The following is a 22,700-nucleotide window of genomic DNA, read 5'->3' on the forward strand; positions in this document are numbered from 1 at the left end:
TTCATAACAAAAGCTTGCATTCCACCAGTGCATGGCTGTTGCAATTTTACTTTGTTTTCTTATGGACAGGTGAAACCTCGAGTATGGAGCCTGTTGATGTACAGTTTTAGAGGGCATTAGTCATCTCCAAAATCGTGACGAGAATATTTCATGATTCATGACAAGGAATATAAAAATATAATTTTGGAACATTGGTAAATTACTGAATCTAGTGACTTTTAATTTCCAGAACATGTTGTATACCCCATGCAATTATTCTTGTTGAGACTAACTTGAGCTAATCTAGTGTATAGCCTCAAAGAGACTTTCCAAAAGAACAAAGGTTCAATTTTAAAAGACATTGATCCTAACATCAAAAATTCAAATCCAATAATTGCGACATTGGCTAGAGTATCTTTTTTTCTTTTTTTTAATAGAACCTAGAGTATCATTTACCAGACAATCTGAACGATTGTCACCTGATCAAGTATCCTTCTATGAAAGGAGCTCATTAACACCTACATAATACCCCTCACAAAAAGGGATATCAGCTATACCAGTATCGTCTTTTACATTTTTGTGGTCCTTTATAAGCTTGAGGTTGAGAAAAAAGGTTCATATCAAAAACCATATTCAAAGTGTACCATTCTAGTCAGTTGAGTGCAAGTCCAATCTGAAAACTGGCTTTTCTGGTAATTATAATTTCAGCACACCACTACACCAGTAATTGATTTCTTAATTGGTTGGTTGGGTCAGACACACTAATTGATAAAAATGGACCAGACCTTTTATGCTTAAATCTAGTTTATTTTTTTGAAATAAAAATGCAATTTTTCCATCAGAATGTGCTCTCTCCTTTCTTTCTCTCTTCAGAATGTGCTCTTTCCTTTTGTCTCTCTCTTCGTCAAATATATAGGTTAAGTTATGATCACCAACATATAACTAGACTTTTCAGAAAGTCCACGATCAATGCTCAGAAGGGTCCACTGCTAAAATTTTCAGAGACAGAACAAATTGTAACAATGCACTTGAATAGCATGACACTACCATTAGAATCAAGCTGACTTTCGCCACAAAACAGAAACAGCGGATATTAGCAGAATAATTAAACACCAAAGGACCCTTCTAAAGGAGACCATGAAGCTTATCTCACTTTAACATCAGACAAAAACATGACTGCTTTTATAATGCAACTATGACTAAATCAAATTTAATCTTTTGATAAATATCTTTTTCAAAATTATATAATGAGAAGTAGAATAAAAGAAGCAGTTAATTAAATCAAGACTTAGTGTCATGCTTATGTCTAATAATCAAAATAATGTACTGGTAAAAAATGACTATCAAGACTTAGTGACTGCTTTTATAAATATTGAATCCCAATCAATCTCATAAGACGGATACTTGCGCAGATGAAAGTTCTCGTCCTCGTTCTCATCCCAAGGTGCCTCGGTGAAATCCAGCTGTTACATCTCAGACAGAGGAGATGAATTGCTTGATGACATGTATCTTTCCATTCGACCCCAAAAAGGCACTGCCCGTTGTTGCTTTGCAATCCGAGCAAGAGAAGCAAAGAAAGCAAGGAGACCGGCATATTTCACTACTGACGATAAAATTAATGGAAGTGCTCCATTAGAGAAGGAAAAAAAAGAAGAAGGGTAAATTGGGAATTTAAATAAAGTTAAAGTTAAATATGATGGATTGCACAAACGTGAGTTTTCACAATCTTAAAGGACAAATATGTAATTACTGATTTTGAAGGGCGGAATATGTAACATTGAAACTTTTGAGAGGATACATGAAATTCCCCCTAAAAAAATAAGCGATGCAGTATGTGTTTGTATGAATCTTTGTATGATGTAACCTTCTTGTATTATCAGGTGCCATACTCAAGCCAGACATATTCCCAATTTGCCATTGGAAATAGCCCCATTACACAAATTCTTTATGAAGCTGGCATCAAATGTATAACCATCACTATAAGTTTCAGACATTGTTTAGTATAGTTATTCATTAATTCTTCGGTAACATTTCTAAGATGGTCGACATAAAAACAATTCCGTATTGATTATGTAATTGTTAGCAGAGTTGAAAATTGGATTGGTTGAGTTGGATAATCTTTTTGGTTAATAGAAAATATTGGTCAGACCAACATGCTAAAGTTAACTCGAAAGTAATGGAACTCAATATCAGTTATATATTTTGAAACAATAAGATCCAATTTTAGATGTCACTTAAAAGAATGAAAAAGGAAATGGAAATGAAAATACAAAAAAGAAAAAGAAATGAACTAGTTAGACTGAAAAATGTAATACCAAATCTACCGAGTAATTAAACTATTCTGCAGCCGCAGTTTTCCCAGCACAAGCATCAATATAGGTTTGGTGGAGCCCAGGAACGGTTTCTTCATAAGGTAGAACATACTTCTCCAAAAACCGCTTCTCAGTTAGTTTTATAAAAGAAGCAAAAACATTATTAGCTGCTGGAATTCCTCTGGACTTGAGAAGTTTCCGCACATGGCTCCGGGGGATGAGCCGCTTCTCCAAGCTGCATGTGAGAAGAGAAGGATTTACGATAACATCAATCTTACCGCAACCCGTTTGTTTCAAGAGGAACTCCATCTTTTGGCTCATAATCTTCTCTGTTATTTGCAATACATTTGGGCATTTAGTGATGAGAAGGGTCACCTCCTCATGTGAAAGCCCAAGACTTTTTAAGTGGCAGAGCCTTGCATCGATAGTGCTTTGGTTCAGGCCGCCTACGACAATGAACGCATACACAAATGTATTCGATGGGGGTGAAATCCCTAACTCCTTGGCCCTTTTCACATACATCTTAAAAACTTCGGGCTTAGATGAGATCAGTCTAGGAGACGATTTAATTAGTTGGGAAATTTGACAAGCGGATAAACCACATTGTTCTTGAAGGAATGTCATGTTGGGTATGACAGCATTATCAAGGTTTACTCCTAGAAGGTAATTACCCACTTTGAAGGCACTCAACAGTTTCTCGACAGAGCCGAAAATCCCTATCCAGAACTGAACCTTTTGCTTCAATTTGGTGTAAAGGAACATGTTTGGACAAAGTGAGAAGAGAAGGGAGATTTCAGAAGGTGAGAAACCAATCTCCTCCAGCTCGGAAATCCTGGGTTTCAAGCACTTCTCGACGTGAAGGCAAAGGAACCGCGGGTCCTGGCACGCAGCGGCTCCGATGTGGGGCTCGGCGATTCCAGCCTGCCTCATATAGCTGAGCACGGAATCGGGTTTATCTGGGCATTTGATGTGAGATATATACCTGGAGGCTCGGATTGCTTTGTCGGAGGGAAGGCCGCAAGATCCGATGAGGTATTCAACCGCAAATTGAGAAGTGGGAGATGGGGTTTCGTGGAGCGTCGGAGCAGAGAGGAAGCGATAGACGGAGGAGGTGAAGGCGGTGGCCCAGGGAGAAAGGCGGGGAGTAAGGGTTTTGCGAAAGAGGAGCATGGCATTCCCCTTGGCTGGAGCTGCTGAGCAATAGTACTGAGTGTGAGAGAGATAAGAAAGAGTCGCACGCACTCGGTAGTCTCGGTGTCTGAAGAGAAGACTAACGTTAGTATGACAGTGGGTCCCATCGAGTCAATATTTGAATGATTTGAATGATTTGAATGTTAAAATATACCAGTTTGCTACTCAAGTTCCAGGACCAGGTTGCTACTTGCACTCAACTGACTGGAATGGTTGTTGCTCCGAACCATTTTTCTTAAACCTTAGTTTATAGAGGATCACACAAAAATGTAAAACTTAAATTGGTATTGGCTGATATCCCTTTTCATAAGTGGTACCCACTGCATTAATTCAGATTTTGATTTAGAATCTTAATCTTCTTATCAAAATTCGGATCAATCCGACCTATGCTGTAATGCATGGGTCTCTTTAATATTCGTCTAATATGAATCGGACGGTCCGAATTCATTCTGACGGACAATAAATTCCTTTAATTCATGGAATGATACATAATACATTAGATTAACTCAAGTTAATTTCAACAAAAATACTTGCATGGGGAATAATTACATTTGACAGCCTTAAGCCCCGTGAGTGCTGTATTTTTTATTTTTTATTTTTTAAGTCATGATTATCAGTATCCTGAGTTCTGAAAAAAACATGTTTGTTACCGAAGTGTTCTGCAAATTAAAGTCACAAGTTTGTCAAATTATATTTTTCTATTGATTACTATGGACCACAAAATATTCACCACAACAAATCTAATATATATTTTTTAGTTGAACAAACCTAATATTCAAATACAAGGTTGGTCCGATCAAATTTTGGATGACAAAATATATTCAATTATAAACTTCAGAGAAAAAAACAACAACGATATTCTACGTATTGTTATGAATGTTAAAATTAATAGCAATCAATTTTTGTTTGTATGGGGTATATTATAGATTATTGACAACAAAATTGTAATATCTGATAATTTTTATAAAATCCTACGGTTTACGATCTATTAATAAAACATTTAAATTAATTAAAACAACAAATGTCGGATTCCATATACAACTTATTGAATATTATAAATTTATTTTTTCTACCAAATTCAGCTTTTACTGTTAACAAAATTCTGATTTTGTCCCCAAACCATGAAAGTGTACAAATCCCTACACAAAATATTAAGCCAATGTCAAACTCAAGACCGACACCAAACACCTAAAGAGAAACATACTGCGGCCAAAAGTATACACAGGAGCAAGGATCCTGAACAAAGTTTTTACAACAAAATAACAACAAAAAAATAGACAAAAATAGCAAGACTTATGTTGCATGGATACATGTATGGATATCGTACTAGATAAGCCTATGGATACGGTGATATGACAATTTTCAAAAATAAAGAATACAATACGTCTATTTTATATATTCTATTTATTTATAATATTAATTCAACATTTTTATTATATAGATTAAACATAAAAAATTCCGGATATGGTAAGACTAAATAGTCCAAGTATATATTAAAAATAAATGCTATTAGCTTCTAACAACAATTGTAGTGTAGTGGTAAGGGTGCTTGCTACTTGTTGCACAGAACCCAAGTTCGATTACTGCCATTGGGAGAAATATCTTGCCTACTCAAAACTCAATTCGGATTCAACTCGCTAATAACTTGAGTTTACTAATTCGGTTGATTTATGAGTTGAATCTAAGTTACTCCCAACTCAGTTGGACTCATATCAAACTATAATCCATATATTCCTAATTTTTGAGCCCCCAAATCTTATACATGTTTTGCACAATCTACTGTATTGCTGTTTGAAACTAAAATAAAAATCGCCGCTTCTCAAACGACTAAACCTTATTTGTCTGATAATTTTTAATTATGTACTATTTTGGTATTTTCGTAATTTTTAATTATGTATTAGCTATTGTCTCATTATGTATTGTCTTTAATTATATATTATTTTGATAAACTATGAAATATTCTTTTTGTTAGAATTAAATTAGATTGTCTCACTATGTATTACATTATAAGTTGCTAGCGAGTTGATTCCAAATTGGAGTTTTTAACTCAGAACTGGATTAGCAACTCGGATTCAACTCGTCTCATGAGCAGCCCTATTTGTGATCACTACCTCACTGGTGTATGCTCGGTCTGACATGTTAGAGCAGTATCGCTGCGAGTCAATCATGCATCAACCGGTGCCATACTCAAGATTTCACCTATCTCATACAAACAATAAGATAAAATTGAAATAATCATGCACTGGTGGAATGCTCGCCTTTATTATCAGACCAAGGTAAATCAGCACAAATCAGCACCCTGTTTATAACCAACTTGCCCTTGCAAAATGGAAATATCCTCCCATTACACAAATACTTTATGGATCTGGCATCAAAACATTGTTTAGTATAGTTATTCATTCTTCAATGACAATTCTAAGAGAATTCGTATCACCCAAGGTAACAGCATATTTATGTTTGGATCTGGACCGTCCAATCAGAATCCGCAAGACTATTTGTCACACCCCAAATCCACCGGGGGTCTGACAGCCTGCCGCGTGTATAAATCAATCGTCACATATACACGCAAGGCAGTGGATCTTTTATATGCATTACCAATATCCTCACTCGCTGCGTCCGTGTAATGAACCTGAAAATAATCGGGAGGGTGGGGGTGAGAATAAATTCTCAGTGCGAATTTGCCACAGTTTAGATTATTGGACTTGCAATCAGACTCTATATTCAAAAATGAAACCCAAACAATAAACAATGCAAACAGATACATATAATCATAAATAACAGAATGCCAATGCACGACAACAATTTAATCAACCTGCAACACAGTTTACGGAATTTCCAAGATGAATTTCAAACACAACATATATTTCGGCTTAACTCGATTCATAACTCAGTTCATTAGGGCTTGTAGCAATTACAGATGTTCTTTCGAGCTGAACCTTTATCAAACCCACATCTGTAGGGTTACTGACACCTACAGATGGCCAACCGCTGGACCCTTTATCTGACACCCATCTGCAATCGCTTGGCTTAACAGTTTATTAAGGTCTGGTTTGAATCATATAAAGAAAATCCTTTTTAGAATCGTTTCCAATATTCGTCATATTCAATTGACATTTCAAATGCATTAACACGTAGGAGAATGCCACCGAGCCATAGACGTTACACATGTCACCCACGATTTCCAATCACATCTCATAACATAATCACCCTCCCTCGTCCCAACCGGTACTGGGAATATCGAGGGCCGTTCACCTAAGGCCATTTAGGATCCTGGGAATCCAAGTCAGCATACAGCCCGACTTGGCAAATTCATTGGATCCAAGTGCTTAACTTCGTAAATCCATTCACATACATATCAAATCATTTAGTTCGTGGTGACTTTCAATCAAGATCAGATCACAATAGATCAACATAACCTATAACCATACCAGCATGCAAATCATTCAATTCAGATCAATTCGAGTTTAATTTGATTGGGCTATGCAAATGCTCTACACAATTCAATGATGCAATCAATGATATTCAACATGACAAACGAATAAACAGTTTAATTCCTGAAAATAAAGTATCAAACAAGTCCAAGAATCCCGCACCTTATTATGACGAGCGTACCGCTTAATTTAAAGATCAGGCGTCTCGAATTGCCTCGCGAAATCTGACTCGACTGAGCCTACACCTATATTATACGATTACTTGGTTTAATTCGGTTACATCATTAAAAGTAATTTCAAAAGCCGTCATTTAATTCGTCAATTCTTTTATACCTTTCAGCTCATTTATAATTATTTCAATTCAAGTCCAATTTACTAAGGCCCAAAACAATCAATCCTTTCAATTCGATTCAAGTATATCCCAACCGCAAAGTCACGGCTATCATTCATATAAATTCACATCTTTTTCATATTGGTCCTCAATTAATATAATTTCACACATTGGTGTCTACTTTGCAATTATACCGCTTTACTTTAAACATTTGCAATTCGATCCTAGTAGTTTTTTAAAATCATCACATCTACTTACTTTAATTAAAGGACCAAATTTTAGCAAAGGTTTAAGCCTCTAATTAACAATTCACAATTTACTCCAATTCCATTATTTTAATTCTCAAAGCCGAAACCCAATTCTATTTACACATACACCTCATGTCATATTCATTTCAATATTTTAGCCCCTTTAATTCATACAAATCACAATGGCTATACATTTTACAACTCCGACCATTAATAAAATCATTTTACAATATAACCCCTTATACTTAATTTATTCGAACAATTCGTTCGAGTCGGGAAAATCAACAACCCGTACTCGAAACTAACCAATTCACATCCTACGACATTAATCAATTCATCAATACACAATTTACGAATTTTAGAAATTAACCGAAGGAGAAAAATGTCGGAAGAAATTGATCGGGTCCGAGGGTTTCGTCTCGCCTTGCGGCCACCTCACTCGAGCACTATCAAGCATCATAATAGCACCAATCAAGCACCGAGACAGCACCAATCAAACCGAGACGACTCACACCGCAACCCTAAAAGCTAGGGTTTCATGGGAGAGAAGGAGAAGCGGGAAAGAGTGAGAGGGGCGGGCTCTGGTGGGTCTGGCGGGTCAGACCGAGAAGGACAGAGAGGAGAGAGTGGGGGCAGCGGCTGCTGGCCGTGGCAGCAGCGGAAGGGGAGGGGCGGGGCCCTGTTTTTGGCGGAAAAAAGGAAGGAGAGGGGGCGGGTTTGGGGCTGTCACGGCAGAGAGGAAGAGAGGAGAGCAAGGGGGCGGGTTTGGTGGTTTCGCCGGCGACGGGAGAGGGGAGGGCGGAGGGGGGCGGAGCCCCCCCTTGGGTTTTGGCGTAGACAGAGGGATGGGGTCGGATGGAGAGGGGGGGTTCTGTTTGGTCACGTAGAGGGAGGGAGAGGAGAGAAAGAGAGAAGGGAGAGGGGCTATTAAGTGGGGTTGCTTTGAGATTCGTGCTGTGTGGAATCCAAGGGTTGATATAAATTTCAAATTTTAAATTACAATCTTTAAGATCCGTGTTAGATTTAATCGGATGGTCCCAATAATTCAGCATTTCATTATGGTTTCTTTTAATTGGTTTTAATTCCGTTTCTTTCATAAATTCAAATCGAATTTTCGTAAAATTTTACAATTAAATTCGTATGTATATTTCGGACCTTTATTTGTCAATTTAAAATCTAAATAATGCATTATCAAACAATATATATATATATATATATCAAATCAAATATCTAAAATTCATAATTGAATGAAATTCATAAGTTTTATATTAATCTTATTGGTACAATAATTTTGTATATTTATTCTCCTAATTAGAACTCAATACAACTATTTATTTTATGTTTTAACCCTCTAAATTTTATTATACTTAATTTCATACACTCTTTATATTACGAAATTTTAGTTTCATTTTAGTCGGTCAGACAATTTCTGAACGATCGTTAAGTTAATTAAACTTTTTATTTAAGCAAATTGATCGATTTATCAATTTAATCAAGTTTTAAAATTTCTGAATGTAACACTATTAAAGTGGCACTGTACATTCCACCCGGACCTAATTGGCCCAGATTCCAATAAGTCGGCCGTGATCCAAACAGAAATATTATGTTACCTCAGACGGCACTCTATAGAGTATAGTTATTCATTCATCAATGACAATTCTAAGAGAAATTCATATCACCTAAGGTAACAGAATATTTCTGTTTGGATCTGGACCGTCCAATCAGAATCCGCACAACTATTAAAGCGGCACCATTCATTCCACCTCAGGCCGAATTGGCCCGGATTCCAATTAGACGGCTTTGATCCAAACAGAAATATTATGTTACCTCAGAGGATACGGACACATTCTAAGATGGTTGACATAAAAACAATGCCGTATTGGTTATTTAATTGTTAGCAGGGTTGAAAATTTGAAATTGGTCGAGTTGGATAATCTTTTTAGTTAAAAGAAAATATTGGTCAGGCCAACATATTAAAGTTAACATGAAAGCATTGGAACTCAAGATCAGTGGTATATTTTGAAACAATAAGATACAATTTTACATATCACTTAAAAGAAGGAAATACGAAATGGAAATAACAAAGAAACTTGAACTAGTTAGACTAAAAAATGCAGTACCTAATCTACCAAGTAATTAAACTATTATGTAGCCGCATTTTTCCCAGCACAAGCATCAATGTAGGCTTGGTTGAGCCCAGGAACGGTTCCTTCATAAGGTAGAACATACTTTTCCAAAAACCGCTTTTCATTTACCCTCATAAAAGAGGCGAAAACATTATTAGCTGCTGGAATTCCTCTGGACTTGAGAAGTTTCCGCACAAGGCCCCGGGGGATGAGCCGCTTCTCCAAGCTATATGTGAGCAGATTTGGATTTTGGATAACATCAGTCTTACCGCAACCCGCTTGTTTCAACAGGAACTCCATCTTTTGGCCTATATTCTTCTCTGTTATTTCCAATACTTGTGGCCATTTAGTGATGAGAAGGGTCACCTCCTCATGTGAAAGCCCAAGACTTTTTAAGTGGCAGAGCCTTGCATCAACAGAGCTTTGGTTCACGCCGCCTACGACTATCAACGCATACACAAATGTATTTGATGGGGGTGAAATCCCCAACTCCTTGGCCCTTTTCACATACATCTTAAAAACTTCGGGCTTAGATGTGATCCGTCTAGGAGACGATTTAATTAGTTGGGAGATTTGACGAGCGGATAAACCGCATTGTTCTTTAAGGAATGCTATGTTGGGTATGACAGCATTATCAAGGTTTACTCCAAGGAGGTAATTACCCGCTTTGAAGGCACTCAAAAGTTTCTCGAAAGAGCCAAAAATCCCCATCCAAAACTGAACCTTTTGCTTCAATTTGGTGTATTTGAACGCGAATGGACAAATTGAGAAGAGAAGGGAGATTTCAGATGGTGAGAAACCAATCTCCTCCAGCTCGGAAATCCTGGGTTTCAAGCACTTCTCCACATGAAGGCAAAGGAACTGCGGGTCCCGGCATGCAGCGGCTCTGATGTGGGGCTCGGTGATTCCAGCCTGCTTCAGAAATCGGAGCACGACATCTGGTTTATCTGGGAATTTGATGTGAGATATATATCTGGAAGCTCGGCTTGCTTTGTCGGAGGGAAGGCCGCAAGATTCGATCAGGTATTGGACTGCAAATTGAGAAGTGGGAGATGGGGTTTCGCGGAGCGTCGGAGCGGAGAGGAAGCGATAGATGGAGGAGGTGAAGGCGGTGGCCCAGGGAGAAAGGCGTGGAGTTAGGGTTTTTCGAAACAGGAGCATCGCATTTCCCTAGGGTTTAGGGTTTTGGTGAGGGTTTTGCTTCTTGGCTGGACGCTGGAGTTGCTGAGCAATAGAATTGGAAGTGACAGAGAGATGAAAGAGACCACTGTTTTTTTCCTCAAAAAAAAGACAGATGAAAGAGTCGCTCAAGTCTGAACTCTGAATAGTAGAGTATGACAGTGGGTCCCATTTAGTCAATATTTTTCTTGCATACATAACAAGAATGATTTAAATGTTGAAAATTGCTAGACGTAAATTTTATTTTCTGCTTGTCTGATTTTATTAATATATGAAATATTTAATCTGTTAAATAAAAAAAATGTCAAACTTGTGATTTAATTTGCAACAGAAATTGTACCTGTGAGTAGGATTAGGAGCGGACTCTGAATTTTCGTCAAGAGTTAAAAAATTATCGAATCAGTTTTAAATATCTAATTAGATTTAAATTCATTAACTAATTTAGTACTCGATAAAAAACAATGATTTAACTTATACTTTTCAATACGCTGACTTATAATTTCTGATTCTCTAATCTATAATTCTAAATACCAATCGTAATTCAAGATTTTTTATTTTATTTTTAATCTTAAATTCTTAAATTTAACCCGAGTTACAAATTAAAACATCTCGATATATTACGAGACCCGGCTTTCCTTTGGTTCAACATGGAGAATTGCTTGAAACCTAGTATGGCTGAGCTACTGGAGATGGGTTTCTCTCAATCTCACATCTCCATTCTCCTTTCTATGTGCCCAATGGTTTTCTCGCACACCAAATTGCAATGTAAGATCCAGTTTTGGATTCAGATTCTTGGTTCTGTTGAGGATTTATTGCTTGCAGTAAAAGGAAATCTTGCCCTTCTTTCAGTTAACACTGAAAATTCTGCTGTGCCCAATCTATCTTTCCTTCTACATGAATGCAGCTTATCTGCTCGACAAATTCTCCGGATAATGCAGAGGGCTCCGAGATTGATCACATCTAAACCTGAAATTTTACAAATGAAAGTTGAGTTCACTGAGAAGTTAGGCGTTGCTCGTACATCAGGAGCTTTCATGTATGCACTAATTATTGTTTGCAATCTGAACCAGCTTACTATAGATGCACGGCTAAATAACTTGAAAAGTCTCAGGCTTTCAGAGGAGGTAGCCAGTCTTGTTAGTAGACAGCCTTTTGTGTTGAGAATGCCAGAGGAGATGATGGCCTGTAATTTCTGATAAAAGAGGTGGGTTTTTCTGTTCACTCTGAGCTTGGAGAAGCGGCCGATTCACCGGAACTATGTCTGGAAACTTCTGAAATCAAAAGGACTTGCATCGGAATATAACGCTTTTGCATCTTTAGTGAATCCTGCTGAGGCATTGTTTGTTCTGCCATATGAAAATGATATTCCTGGCCTCGTGCTGGGAAAATTGGGGGTCTTGAATGGTTTTAAGAGTTTCACAAATTGAAGCTCTTCAAGGTCGGGTACTAAGGTTAGACTTTCTGAAAAGTCTAGTTATATGTTGGCGATCATAATTTATGTATTTGACAAAGAGAAAGAGAAAAGGAAAGAGCACATTCTGAAGAGAGAAAAAATGAAAGAACACATTCTGATATAAAATTTGCATTTTTATTTCGAAAAAGAAACTAGATTTAAGCATAAAGAGGTCTGGTCCATTTTTATCAGTTAGTGTGTCTGACCCAACCAACCAGTTAAGAAATCTATTACTGGTGTGCTGATATTATAATTACCAGAAAAGCCAGTTTTCAGATTGGACTTGTACTCAACTGACTAGAATGGTACACTTTGAATATGGTTTTTGATATGAACCTTTTTTCTCAACCTCAAGCTTATAAAGGACCGCAAAAATGTAAAAAACGATACTGGTATAGCTGATATCCCTTTTTGTGAGGGTTATTATGTAGGTGGTAATGAGCTCCTTTCATAGAAGGATACTTGATCAGGTGACAATCGTTCAGATTGTCTGGTAAATGACACTCTAGGTTCTATTAAAAAAAGAAAAAAGAAAGATACTCTAGCCAATGTCGCAATTATTGGATTTGAATTTTTGATGTTAGGATCAATGTCTTTTAAAATTGAACCTTTGTTCTTTTGGAAAGTCTTTTTGGGGCTATACACTAGATTAGCTCAAGTTAGTCTCAACAAGAATATTTGAATGGGGTATACAACATGTTCTGGAAATTTAAAGTCACTAGATTCAGCAATTTGCCAAAGTTCCAAAATTATATTTTTATATTCATTATCATAAATCATGAAATATTCTCGTCACAAATTTAGAGATGACTAATGCCCTCTAAAACTGTACATCAACAGGCTCCATACTTAAGGTTTCACCATAAGAAAACAAAGTAAAATTGCAACAGCCATGCACTGGTGGAATGCAAGCCTTTGTTATCAACACCAGGTAATTTTTGTTTCCTATCCCCAATGCACTAGCAAACAGCACAAATCAGCACCCTATATTCCCAACTTGCCCTTGGAAGTAGCCCCATTACACAAATCTTTATGGAGCTGGCATTAGACATTTAACAATCCCGTATTGATTATTTTATTATTAATTCTTGAGTGACAATTATAAGACGGTCAACACAAAAACAATTCCGTATTGATTATATTATTATTAGCAGGGTTGAAATTGGTTGAGTTGGACAATCATTTGAGTTAAAAGAAAATATTGGTCAGGCTGAAGTTAACACGAAAACATTGGAACTCAATATCAGTTGGATATTCAAAAACAATAAGATCCAATTTTACATATCCTTAAAAGAATGGAAAAGGAAATGGAAATGAAACTAAAAAAGAAACTTGAACTAGTTAGACTAAAAAATGCAGTACCTAATCTACCGAGTAATTAAAATATTATGTAGCTGCAGTTTTCCCAGCACAAGCATCAATGTAGGCTTGGTGGAGCCCAGGAATGGTTCCTTCATAAGGTAGAACATACTTCTCCAAAAAACGCTTCTCATTTAGTACCATAAAAGAAGCGAAAACGTTATTAGCTACTGGAATTCCTCTGGACTTGAGAAGTTTCCGCACAAGACCCCGGGGGATGAGCCGCTTCTCCAAGCTGCATGTGAGCAGAGATGGATTTTGGATAACATCAATCTTACCGCAACCCGCTTGTTTCAACAGGAACTCCATCTTTTGGCCTAAATTCTTCTCTGTTTTTTCCAACACACTTGGGCATTTAGTTATCAGAAGGGTCACCTCCTCATGTGAAAGCCCAAGACTTTTTAAGTGGCACAGCCTTGCATAGACAGTGCTTTGCTTCAGGCCGCCTACGACAATCAACGCATACACCAATGTATTTGATGGGGGTGAAATCCCCAACTCCTTGGCCCTTTTCACATACATCTTGAAAAATTCGGGCTTAGATGTGATCCGTCTAGGAGATGATTTAATTAGTTGGGAAATTTGACAAGCGGATAAACCACATTGTTCTTGAAGGAATGTTATGTTGGGTATGACAGCATTATCAAGGTTTGCTCCTAGAAGGTAATTACCCACTTTGAAGGCACACAATAGTTTCTCCACAGAGCCGAAAATCCCCATCCAGAACTGAACCTTTTGCTTCAATTTGGTGTAACTGAACGCACTTGGACAAATTGAAAAGAGAAGGGAGATTTCAGATGGTGAGAAACCAATCTCCTTCAGCTCGGAAATCCTGGGTTTCAAGCACTTCTCCACATGATGGCAAAGGAACCGCGGGTCCCGGCACGCAGCTACTCTGATGTGGGGCTCGGTGATTCTTGGTTCTGTTGAGGATTTATTGCTTGCAGTAAAAGGAAATCTTGCCCTTCTTTCAATTAACACTGAAAATTCTGCTGTGCCCAATCTATCTTTCCTTCTACATGAATGCAGCTTATCTGCTCGACAAATTCTCCGGATAATGCAGAGGACTCCGAGATTGATCACATCTAAACCTGAAATTTTACAAATGAAAGTTGAGTGCGCTGAGAAGTTAGGCGTTGCTCGTTCATCAGGAGCTTTCATGTATGCACTAATTATTGTTTGCAATCTGAACCAGCTTACTGTAGATGCACGGCTAAATAACTTGAAAATTCTCAGGATTTCAGAGGAGGTAGCCAGTCTTGTTAGTAGACAGCCTTTTGTATTGAGAATGCCAGAGGAGATGATGGCCTGTAATTTCTGATAAAAGAGGTGGGTTTTTCTGTTCACTCTGAGCTTGGAGAAGCGGCCGATTCACCGGAACTATGTCTGGAAACTTCTGAAATCAAAAGGACTTGCATCGGAATATAACGCTTTTGCTTCTTTAGTGAATCCTGCTGAGGCATTGTTTGTTCTGCCATATGAAAATGATATTCCTGGCCTTCACCAAGCATATACTGATGCTCGTGCTGGAAAAATTGTGGGTCTTGAATGGTTTAAGAGTTTCACAAATTGAAGTTCTTCAAGGTCGGGTACGGGGGTTAGATTTTTCAATTTCTTTTTCCTCCTTTTTTTTTTTTTTTTGAATTGGCTGTGATATTCATGGTACACAAAATCAAAATAATTACGATAATTTTGTTGATCTTTGGTGTCGACATTTTGGTCCTCGTCTTGGATAGTTTATGGATCCTTGTTCTAATTGGAGGTTTGCTGTCATTCTCAAGTCCTGTTTGTGCTATGATGATTGAAAAATTAATAGGTATTATTCATGAAATTCTAAATTAATCAAGTATTTTGGATGGCAAATATTGACTCAACCTATTTAATTAGGTATTTATATCAACATGTATGGGTCACAGCATTGTTATGATTTCTTCACTGCTGATCGGTTGGGTCAGACCCACCACTGGTAAAAATGGACCAGACCTTTTTATGCTTAAATCTAGTTTATTTATTTTTAAATAAAAATGTAATTTCCCATCTATATAGTTACAAGCACTTATAATAAATTGCTAACGAGTAATTAATAAACATTGCATTTCCTAACATTGATAAATAAAATAAGTGATGCAGAATCTGTTTGTATGATTCTAGTGAGGACTATCAACTAGTATTAAGTATACCTGCTGCAATAATATATTACTGGTGTGCTGATATTATAATTACCAGAAAAGCCAGTTTTCAGATTGGACTAGCACTCAACTGACTAGAATGGTACACTTTGAATATGGTTTTTGATATGAACCTTTTTTCTCAACCTCAAGCTTATAGAGGACCACAAAAATGTAAAAAACGAAACTGATATAGCTGATATCCCACTTAGTGAGGTGTATTATGTACGTGGTAATGAGCTCCTTTCATGGAAGGATTCTGGTAAATGGTACTCTAGCTTCTATATAAAAAAGAAGATACTCTAGCCAATGTCGCAATTATTGGATTTGAATTTTTGATGTTAGGATCAATGTCTTTTAAAATTGAACCTTTGTTCTTTTGGAAAGTCTCTTTGGGGCTATACACTAGATTAGCTCAAGTTAGTCTCAACAAGAATATTTGCATGGGGGTATACAACATATTCTGGAAATTAAAAGTCACTAGACTTAGCAATTTGCCAAAGTTTCAAAATTATATTTTTATATTCATTATCATAAATCATAAAATATTCTCGTCATGATTTTGGAGATGAATAATGCCCTCTAAAACTTTACATCAACAGGCTCCATACTCAATTTTTCACCTGTCCATAAGAAAACAAAGTAAAATTGCAACAGCCATGCACTGGTGGAATGCAAGCGTTTGTTATCAACACAAGGTAATTTTTGTTTCCTATCCCCAATGCACTAGCAAACAGCACAAATCAGCACACTATATTCCCGACTTGCCCTTCGAAGTATCCCCATTACACAAATTATAAGACAATTATTTTATTATTAATTCTTGAGTGACAATTATAAGACCGACACAAAAAAAATTCCGTATTAATTGTTTTATTGTTAGTAGGGTTGAAATTGGTTGAGTTGGATAATCGTTTGAGTTAAAAGAAAATATTTGGTCAGGCTGAAGTTAACACGAAAGCGTTGGAACTCAATATCAGTTGGATATTTGAAACAATAAGATCCAATTTTACATATCACTTAGAAGAATGATAAAGGAAATGGAGATGAAAATAAAAAATAAACTTGAACAAGTTAGATTAAACGATGCAGTGCCTAATCTGCCAAGTAATTAAACTATTCCGTAGCCGCAGTTTTCCCAGCACAAGCATCAATGTAGGCTTGTTGGAGTCCAGGAAGGGTTCCTTCATAAGGTAGAACATACTTCTTCAAAAAACGCTTCTCATTTAGTACCATAAAAGAAGCAAAAGCATTATTAGCTGCTGGATTTCCTCTGGACTTGAGAAGTTTCCGCACAAGGCTCCTGGGGATGAGCCGCTTCTCCAAGCTGGATGTGAGCATAAATGGATTTCGGATAACATCAATATTACCGCAACCTGCTTGCTTCAACAGGAACTCCATCTTTTGGCTTATAATCTTCTCCGTTAATTGCAATACTTTTGGGCATTTGGTGATGAGAAGGCTCACCTCCTCATGTGAAAGCCCAAGACTTTTCAAGTGGCAGAGCCTTGCATGGACAATGCTTTGGTTCAGGCCGCCTATGACAGTCAATGCATACACAAATGTATTTGATGGGTGTGAAATCCCCAACTCCTTGGTCCTTCCCACATACATCTTTAAAGCTTCCGGCTTAGATGCAATCAGTCTAGGAGACGATTTAATTAGTTGGGAAATTTGACAAGTGGATAAACCACATTGTTCTTGAAGGAATGTTATGTTGGGTATGACAACATTATCAAGGTTTACTCCTAGAAGGTAATTACCCCGTTTGAAGGCACACAATAGTTTCTCGACAGAGCCAAAAGTCCCCATCCAGAACTTAACCTTTTGCTTCAATTTGGTGTAACAGAACGCGTTTGGACAAATTGAGATGAGAAGGGAGATTTCAGAAGGTGAGAAACCAATCTCCTTCAGCTCGGAAATCCTGGGTTTCAAGCACTTCTCCACATGATAGTTAAGGAACCGTGGGTCCTGGCACGCAGCGGCTCTGATGTGGGGCTCGGTGATTCCGGCCTGCTTCATAAATTGGAGCACGGCATCTGGTTTCTCTGGGAATTTGATGTGAGATATATACCTGGAAGCTCGGATTGCTTTGTCGGAGGGAAGGCCGCAAGATTCGATGAGGTATTGGACCGCAAATTGAGAAGCGGGAGGTGGGGTTTCGTGGAGCGTTGGAGCAGAGAGGAAGCGATAGACGGGGGAGGTGAAGGCGGTGGCCCAAAAAGAAAGGCGGGGAGTTAGGGTTTTGCGAAACAGGAGCATCGCATTCCCCTAGGGTTTAGGGTTTTGGTGAGGGTTTGGCTTCTTGGCTGGACGCTGCTGAGAAATTGAATTGAAAGTGAGAGAGAGATGAAAGAGTCGCACTCAAATCTGAACTCTGAAGAGTAGACTAACGTTAGTATGACAGTGGGTCCCATCGAGTCAATATTATCTTCCACACATTGATACATAACAAGAATGATTTAAATGTAAAAAATAGCTAGTTTACTTCTCCAGGACGAGGTTTAATTTTATTTTCTGCTTGTGCGATTTTATTAATATATGAAATATTTAATTTATTAAATAAAAAAAATGTCAAACTTGTGATTATTTTTTTTTTGAGTGAACAGTGAAGTTCCAGCCTTCAAGTTTCATTAATCAGGAGTGTTATTTTGATAGAGTCTTGGCAATTGTCTTAGGTAAAAATTATAGTAAACAGTAAAATAGTAATAAAATTACAGAACAATGTAATATTTATATCAGATGTGCTGAAACCAGTCCTTGAACTCCATTCTGACCTCTCTCACGATTTGCACTATATCTCTTTCTTCCTCTCTGAAGATTCTTCTGCATCTCTCTCCACAGCACAAAGCATAGAGTCATTTGCAATGATCTGATTTCCTTACTGTTAGAATTGAGTATTGTCCACTGGTAGTCTCCCAATATGTAATACTGGCAGAAGGGCAAATTGGGTAGCGCAGGTCGCATGTTGTCATTACCTGGTCAAACTTGTGATATAATTTGCAACAAAAATTCTACCCGAATTACAAATCAAACATCTCAAAAAGAGGCCAAAAAAAAAAAATTCAGAAGGGACAAAGTCAATCAGATCGTCCCGATCTATTACATGACCCGGCTTTCCTTCGGTTCAACGTGGAGAATTGCATGAAACCTAGGATGGCTGAGCTACTGGAGATGGGTTTCTCTCCATCTCTCATCTCCATTCTCCTTTCTATGTTCCCAATGGTTTTCTCGCACACCAAATGCAAAGTAAGATCCAGTTTTGGATTCAGATTCTTGGTTCTGTTGAGGATTTATTGCTTGCAGTAAAAGGTAATCTTGCCCTTCTTTCAATTAACCCTGCAAATTCTGCTGTGCCCAATATATCTTTTCTTCTACATGAATGCAGCTTATCTGCTCGACAAATTCTCCGGATAATGCAGAGGGCTCCGAGATTGATCACATCTAAACCTGAAATTTTCAAAATGAAAGTTGAGTGTGCCGAGAAGTTAGGCATTGCTCGTTCATCAGGAGCTTTCATAAATGCACTAATTATTGTTTGCAATCTGAACCAGCTTACTATAGATGCACGGCAACATGTATGGGTCACAACATTGTTATGATTTCTTAAATGCTGGTCGATTGGGTCAGACCCACTACTGGTAAAAATGGCCCAGACCTTTTTATGCTTGAATCTAGTTTAGTTTTTTAAAATAAAAATGTAAATTTCCCGTCTATTTAGTTAGAAGCACTTATAATAAATTGCTAATCAGTAATTAATAAACATTGCATTTCCTAACACTGATAAAAAAAATAAGTGATGCAGAATGTGTTTGTATGAATCTAGTAAGGACTAAGGACTATCAACTAGGATTAAGTGTAGCTAGTACAATAACCTGTTACTGGTGTGTTGATATTAAAATTACCAGAAAAGCCAGTTCTCAGATTGGACTTGCACTCTACTGACTAGAATGGTACTCTTTGAATATGCTTTTTGACCTGAACCTTTTTTCTTAACCTCAAGCTCATAGAGGACCACAAAAATGTTCAAACCGAAACTGATATAACTCGTATCCCTTTTTGTGAGGGATAGTATCATGTAGGTGGTAATGAACTCCTTTCATGGAAGGATACATGACCAGGTGAGTTGTCTGGTAAATGATTCCCTAGCTTCTTTATATATATATAAAAAAAAAAAAAAAAATACTCTAGCCAATGTAGCAATTATTGGGTTTGAATTTTTGATGTTAGGATCAATGTCTTTTAAAATTGAATCTTTGTTCTTTTGTACAGTCTCTTTGGGGCTATACATTAGATTAGCTGTCTTTTTAATTATATTTGCATGGGGTATAATTATATTTGACAGCCAGGAGTGCTGTCTTTTTAATTTTTGAAGTTTCTTATTCTTCGAAGTTCTGAATAAAACATGTTTGTTAAGGACAACGTGCTCTGGAAATTAAAAGTCACTAGATTCAGCTATTTGCCAATGTTCCAAAATTACATTTTTATATTCATTATCATAAATCACAAAATATTCTCATCACGATTTTGGAGATGAATAATGCCCTCTAGAACTGCTCATCAATATGAGGCATACTCAAGGTTTCACCGATCCAATACAAAAAACAAGATAAAATTGCAACAGCCATGCACTGGTGGAATGCTAGCCTTTGTTATCCCCAATTCACTAGTAAACAGCACAAATCAGCACCATATATTCCCAACTTGCCCTTGGAAGTAGCCCCATTACACAAATCTTTATGGAGCTGGCATCAGACATTTAACAATCCCGTATTGATTATTTTATTGTTAATTCTTGAGCGACAATTATAAGACGGTCAACACAAAAACAATTCCGTATTGATTATATTATTATTAGCAGGGTTGAAATTGGTTGAGTTGGACAATCATTTGAGTTACAAGAAAATATTGGTCAGGCTGAAGTTAACACAAAAACATTGGAACTCAATATCAGTTGGATATTCAAAACAATAAGATCCAATTTTACATATCCTTAAAAGAATGGAAAAGGAAATGGAAATGAAAATGAAAAAGAAACTTGAACTATTTAGACTAAAAAATGCAGTACCTAATCTACCGAGTAATTAAACTATTATGTAGCTGCAGTTTTCCCAGCACAAGCATCAATGTAGACTTGGTGGAGCCCAAGAACGGTTTCTTCATAAGGTAGAACATACTTCTCCAAAAACCGCTTCTCATTTAGTATCATAAAAGAAGAGAAAGCATTATTAGCTGCTGGAATTCCTCTGGACTTGAGAAGTTTCCGCACAAGGCTCCGGGGGATGAGCCGCTTCTCCAAGCTGAATGTGAGCAGAGATGGATTTTTGATAACATCAATCTTACCGCAACCCGCTTGTTTCAACAGGAACTCCATCTTTTGGCCTATGTTCTTCTCTGTTTTTTCCAACACATTTGGGCATTTAGTGATGAGAAGGGTCACCTCCTCATGTGAAAGCCCAAGACTTTTTAAGTGGCAGAGCCTTGCATCGACAGTGCTTTGGTTCAGGCCGCCTACGACAATCAACGCATACACAAATGTATTCGATGGGGGTGAAATCCCTAACTCCTTGGCCCGTTTCACATACATCTTAAAAACTTCGGGCTTAGATGCGATCCGTCTAGGAGATGATTTAATTAGTTGGGAAATTTGACAAGCGGATAAACCACATTGTTCTTGAAGGAATGTTATGTTGGGTATGACAGCATTATCAAGGTTTACTCCAAGAAGGTAACCGGCTTTCAAGGCACACAATAGTTTCTCAACAGAGCCAAAAATCCTCATCCAGAACTGAACCTTTTGCTTCAATTTGGTGTAGCTGAACACTCTTGGACAAATTGAGAAGAGAAGGGAGATTTCAGATGGTGAGAAACCAATCTCCTTCAGCTCAGAAATCCTGGGTTTGCACTTCTCCACATGTAGGCAAAGGAACTGCGGCTGCCGGCACGCAGCGGCTCTGATGTGGGGCTCGGTGATTCCGGCCTGCCTCAGAAATCGGAGCATGGCATCTGGTTTATCTGGGAATTTAATGTGAGATATATACCTGGAAGCTCGGATTGCTTTGTCGGAGGGAAGGCCGCAAGATTCGATGAGGTATTGGACCGCAAATTGAGAAGTGGGAGATGGGGTTTCGTGGAGTGTCGGAGCGGAGAGGAAGCGATAGATGGAGGAGGTGAAGGGGGTGGCCCAGGGAGAAAGGCGGGGAGTAAGGGTTTCTCGAAACAGGAGCATTGCATCCCCCTTGGCTGGAGCTAGGGTTTAGGGTTTTGGTGAGGGTTTGGCTCCTCGGCTGGAGCTGCTGAGCAATAGAAGTCAAAGTGTGAGAGAGAGTAGAGAGTCGCATTGGGCCCATTGGGCCTTTGTCAAGACGTAAAGGACAAACGAGATAATGGGCTGACCTTAACAATAGGCCGAGGGAAGTATTAAATTTGTCAACATTGTTAGCACGTAGCAAATTAATTGATGCTCGTACTAGTTCAATACTTTGGTATTCTTAAATACAACCAATTGGAGGCTCCACGGGTCTTATAATTAATGGTCTGTTTAAATTCTACATCAGGTTTTTTCTTTTCTAGATCTCTTTACATCCTGCTTTGTTTTTTTTTTTCTTTTCACTTTATATGTTGGCTGCACTTGAGGAAGAATCGTCATTATTTTCTTCAACTTATTTTAAGCTAAAACATTTCAGCAAAATTTGTTACAAGTGATATTTCTTAAAAACTCTAGTGTGCAATTCAAATTCAATTAATCAAGTCATGACTACTAGAAATTAAACATGCGTTGCTTCCTTCTTGTGATGGCCTTGACTAGTCAAGAATATTATCCATTTTTATCATCTTGAAAAACAGCAAAATATACAATTAGAGACTATTTTTCCATCATATATCTGAATTTATTAGAGGATTAATTAATGATGAAAAGACGT

The 22,700-nt window shown here is 37.6% G+C and overlaps 3 protein-coding genes and 1 long non-coding RNA gene across 6 annotated transcripts; all 4 read right to left on the minus strand.

The window, feature by feature from the left end:
- Nucleotides 1-1,525: 1,525 nt before the first annotated feature.
- Nucleotides 1,526-22,029, minus strand: LOC144546007 (transcription termination factor MTERF15, mitochondrial-like). 3 transcript variants are annotated; one of them, XM_078294559.1, is made up of 2 exons: nt 9,613-10,814; nt 1,526-1,582 (listed from the first exon to the last, which is right to left on the minus strand). In XM_078294559.1, exon 1 carries the CDS (start codon nt 10,777-10,779, stop codon nt 9,637-9,639), a length of 1,143 nt encoding a protein of 380 aa, XP_078150685.1. In that variant the 5' UTR covers nt 10,780-10,814; the 3' UTR covers nt 1,526-1,582; nt 9,613-9,636. The 3 variants fall into 3 exon arrangements, with proteins under 3 accessions (XP_078150685.1, XP_078150686.1, XP_078150684.1); XM_078294560.1 differs by lacking the exons at nt 1,526-1,582; nt 9,613-10,814 and adding exons at nt 5,600-5,685; nt 20,846-22,029; XM_078294558.1 differs by lacking the exon at nt 1,526-1,582 and adding an exon at nt 5,600-5,685.
- LOC144545925 (transcription termination factor MTERF15, mitochondrial-like) lies at nt 2,175-3,496 on the minus strand. Its single transcript, XM_078294481.1, has one exon. It carries the CDS (start codon nt 3,459-3,461, stop codon nt 2,316-2,318), a length of 1,146 nt encoding a protein of 381 aa, XP_078150607.1. The 5' UTR covers nt 3,462-3,496; the 3' UTR covers nt 2,175-2,315.
- On the minus strand, nt 13,481-14,519 carry LOC144546008 (uncharacterized). Its single transcript, XR_013508661.1, has 2 exons — nt 14,281-14,519; nt 13,481-13,844 (listed from the first exon to the last, which is right to left on the minus strand). It is a non-coding gene; the product is annotated as an uncharacterized LOC144546008 (long non-coding RNA).
- LOC144546006 (transcription termination factor MTERF8, chloroplastic-like) lies at nt 16,674-18,092 on the minus strand. The gene has a single exon (XM_078294557.1). The coding sequence runs from the start codon at nt 18,037-18,039 to the stop codon at nt 16,894-16,896; it is 1,146 nt and encodes a 381-aa protein (XP_078150683.1). The 5' UTR covers nt 18,040-18,092; the 3' UTR covers nt 16,674-16,893.
- Nucleotides 22,030-22,700: the final 671 nt, after the last annotated feature.

The sequence above is a fragment of the Carex rostrata genome, chromosome 28 (assembly GCF_964058835.1).
Source record: "Carex rostrata chromosome 28, lpCarRost1.2, whole genome shotgun sequence".
In the NCBI taxonomy this organism is placed as follows: domain Eukaryota; kingdom Viridiplantae; phylum Streptophyta; class Magnoliopsida; order Poales; family Cyperaceae; genus Carex; species Carex rostrata.

Coding starts and splice junctions, on each gene's coding strand:
- LOC144545925 (XM_078294481.1), bottom strand. CDS start 3,461: ATGCTCCTCTTTCGCAAAACCCTTACTCCCCGCCTTTCTCCCTGGGCC.
- LOC144546007 (XM_078294559.1), bottom strand. CDS start 10,779: ATGCTCCTGTTTCGAAAAACCCTAACTCCACGCCTTTCTCCCTGGGCC.
- LOC144546006 (XM_078294557.1), bottom strand. CDS start 18,039: ATGCTCCTGTTTCGCAAAACCCTAACTCCCCGCCTTTCTTTTTGGGCC.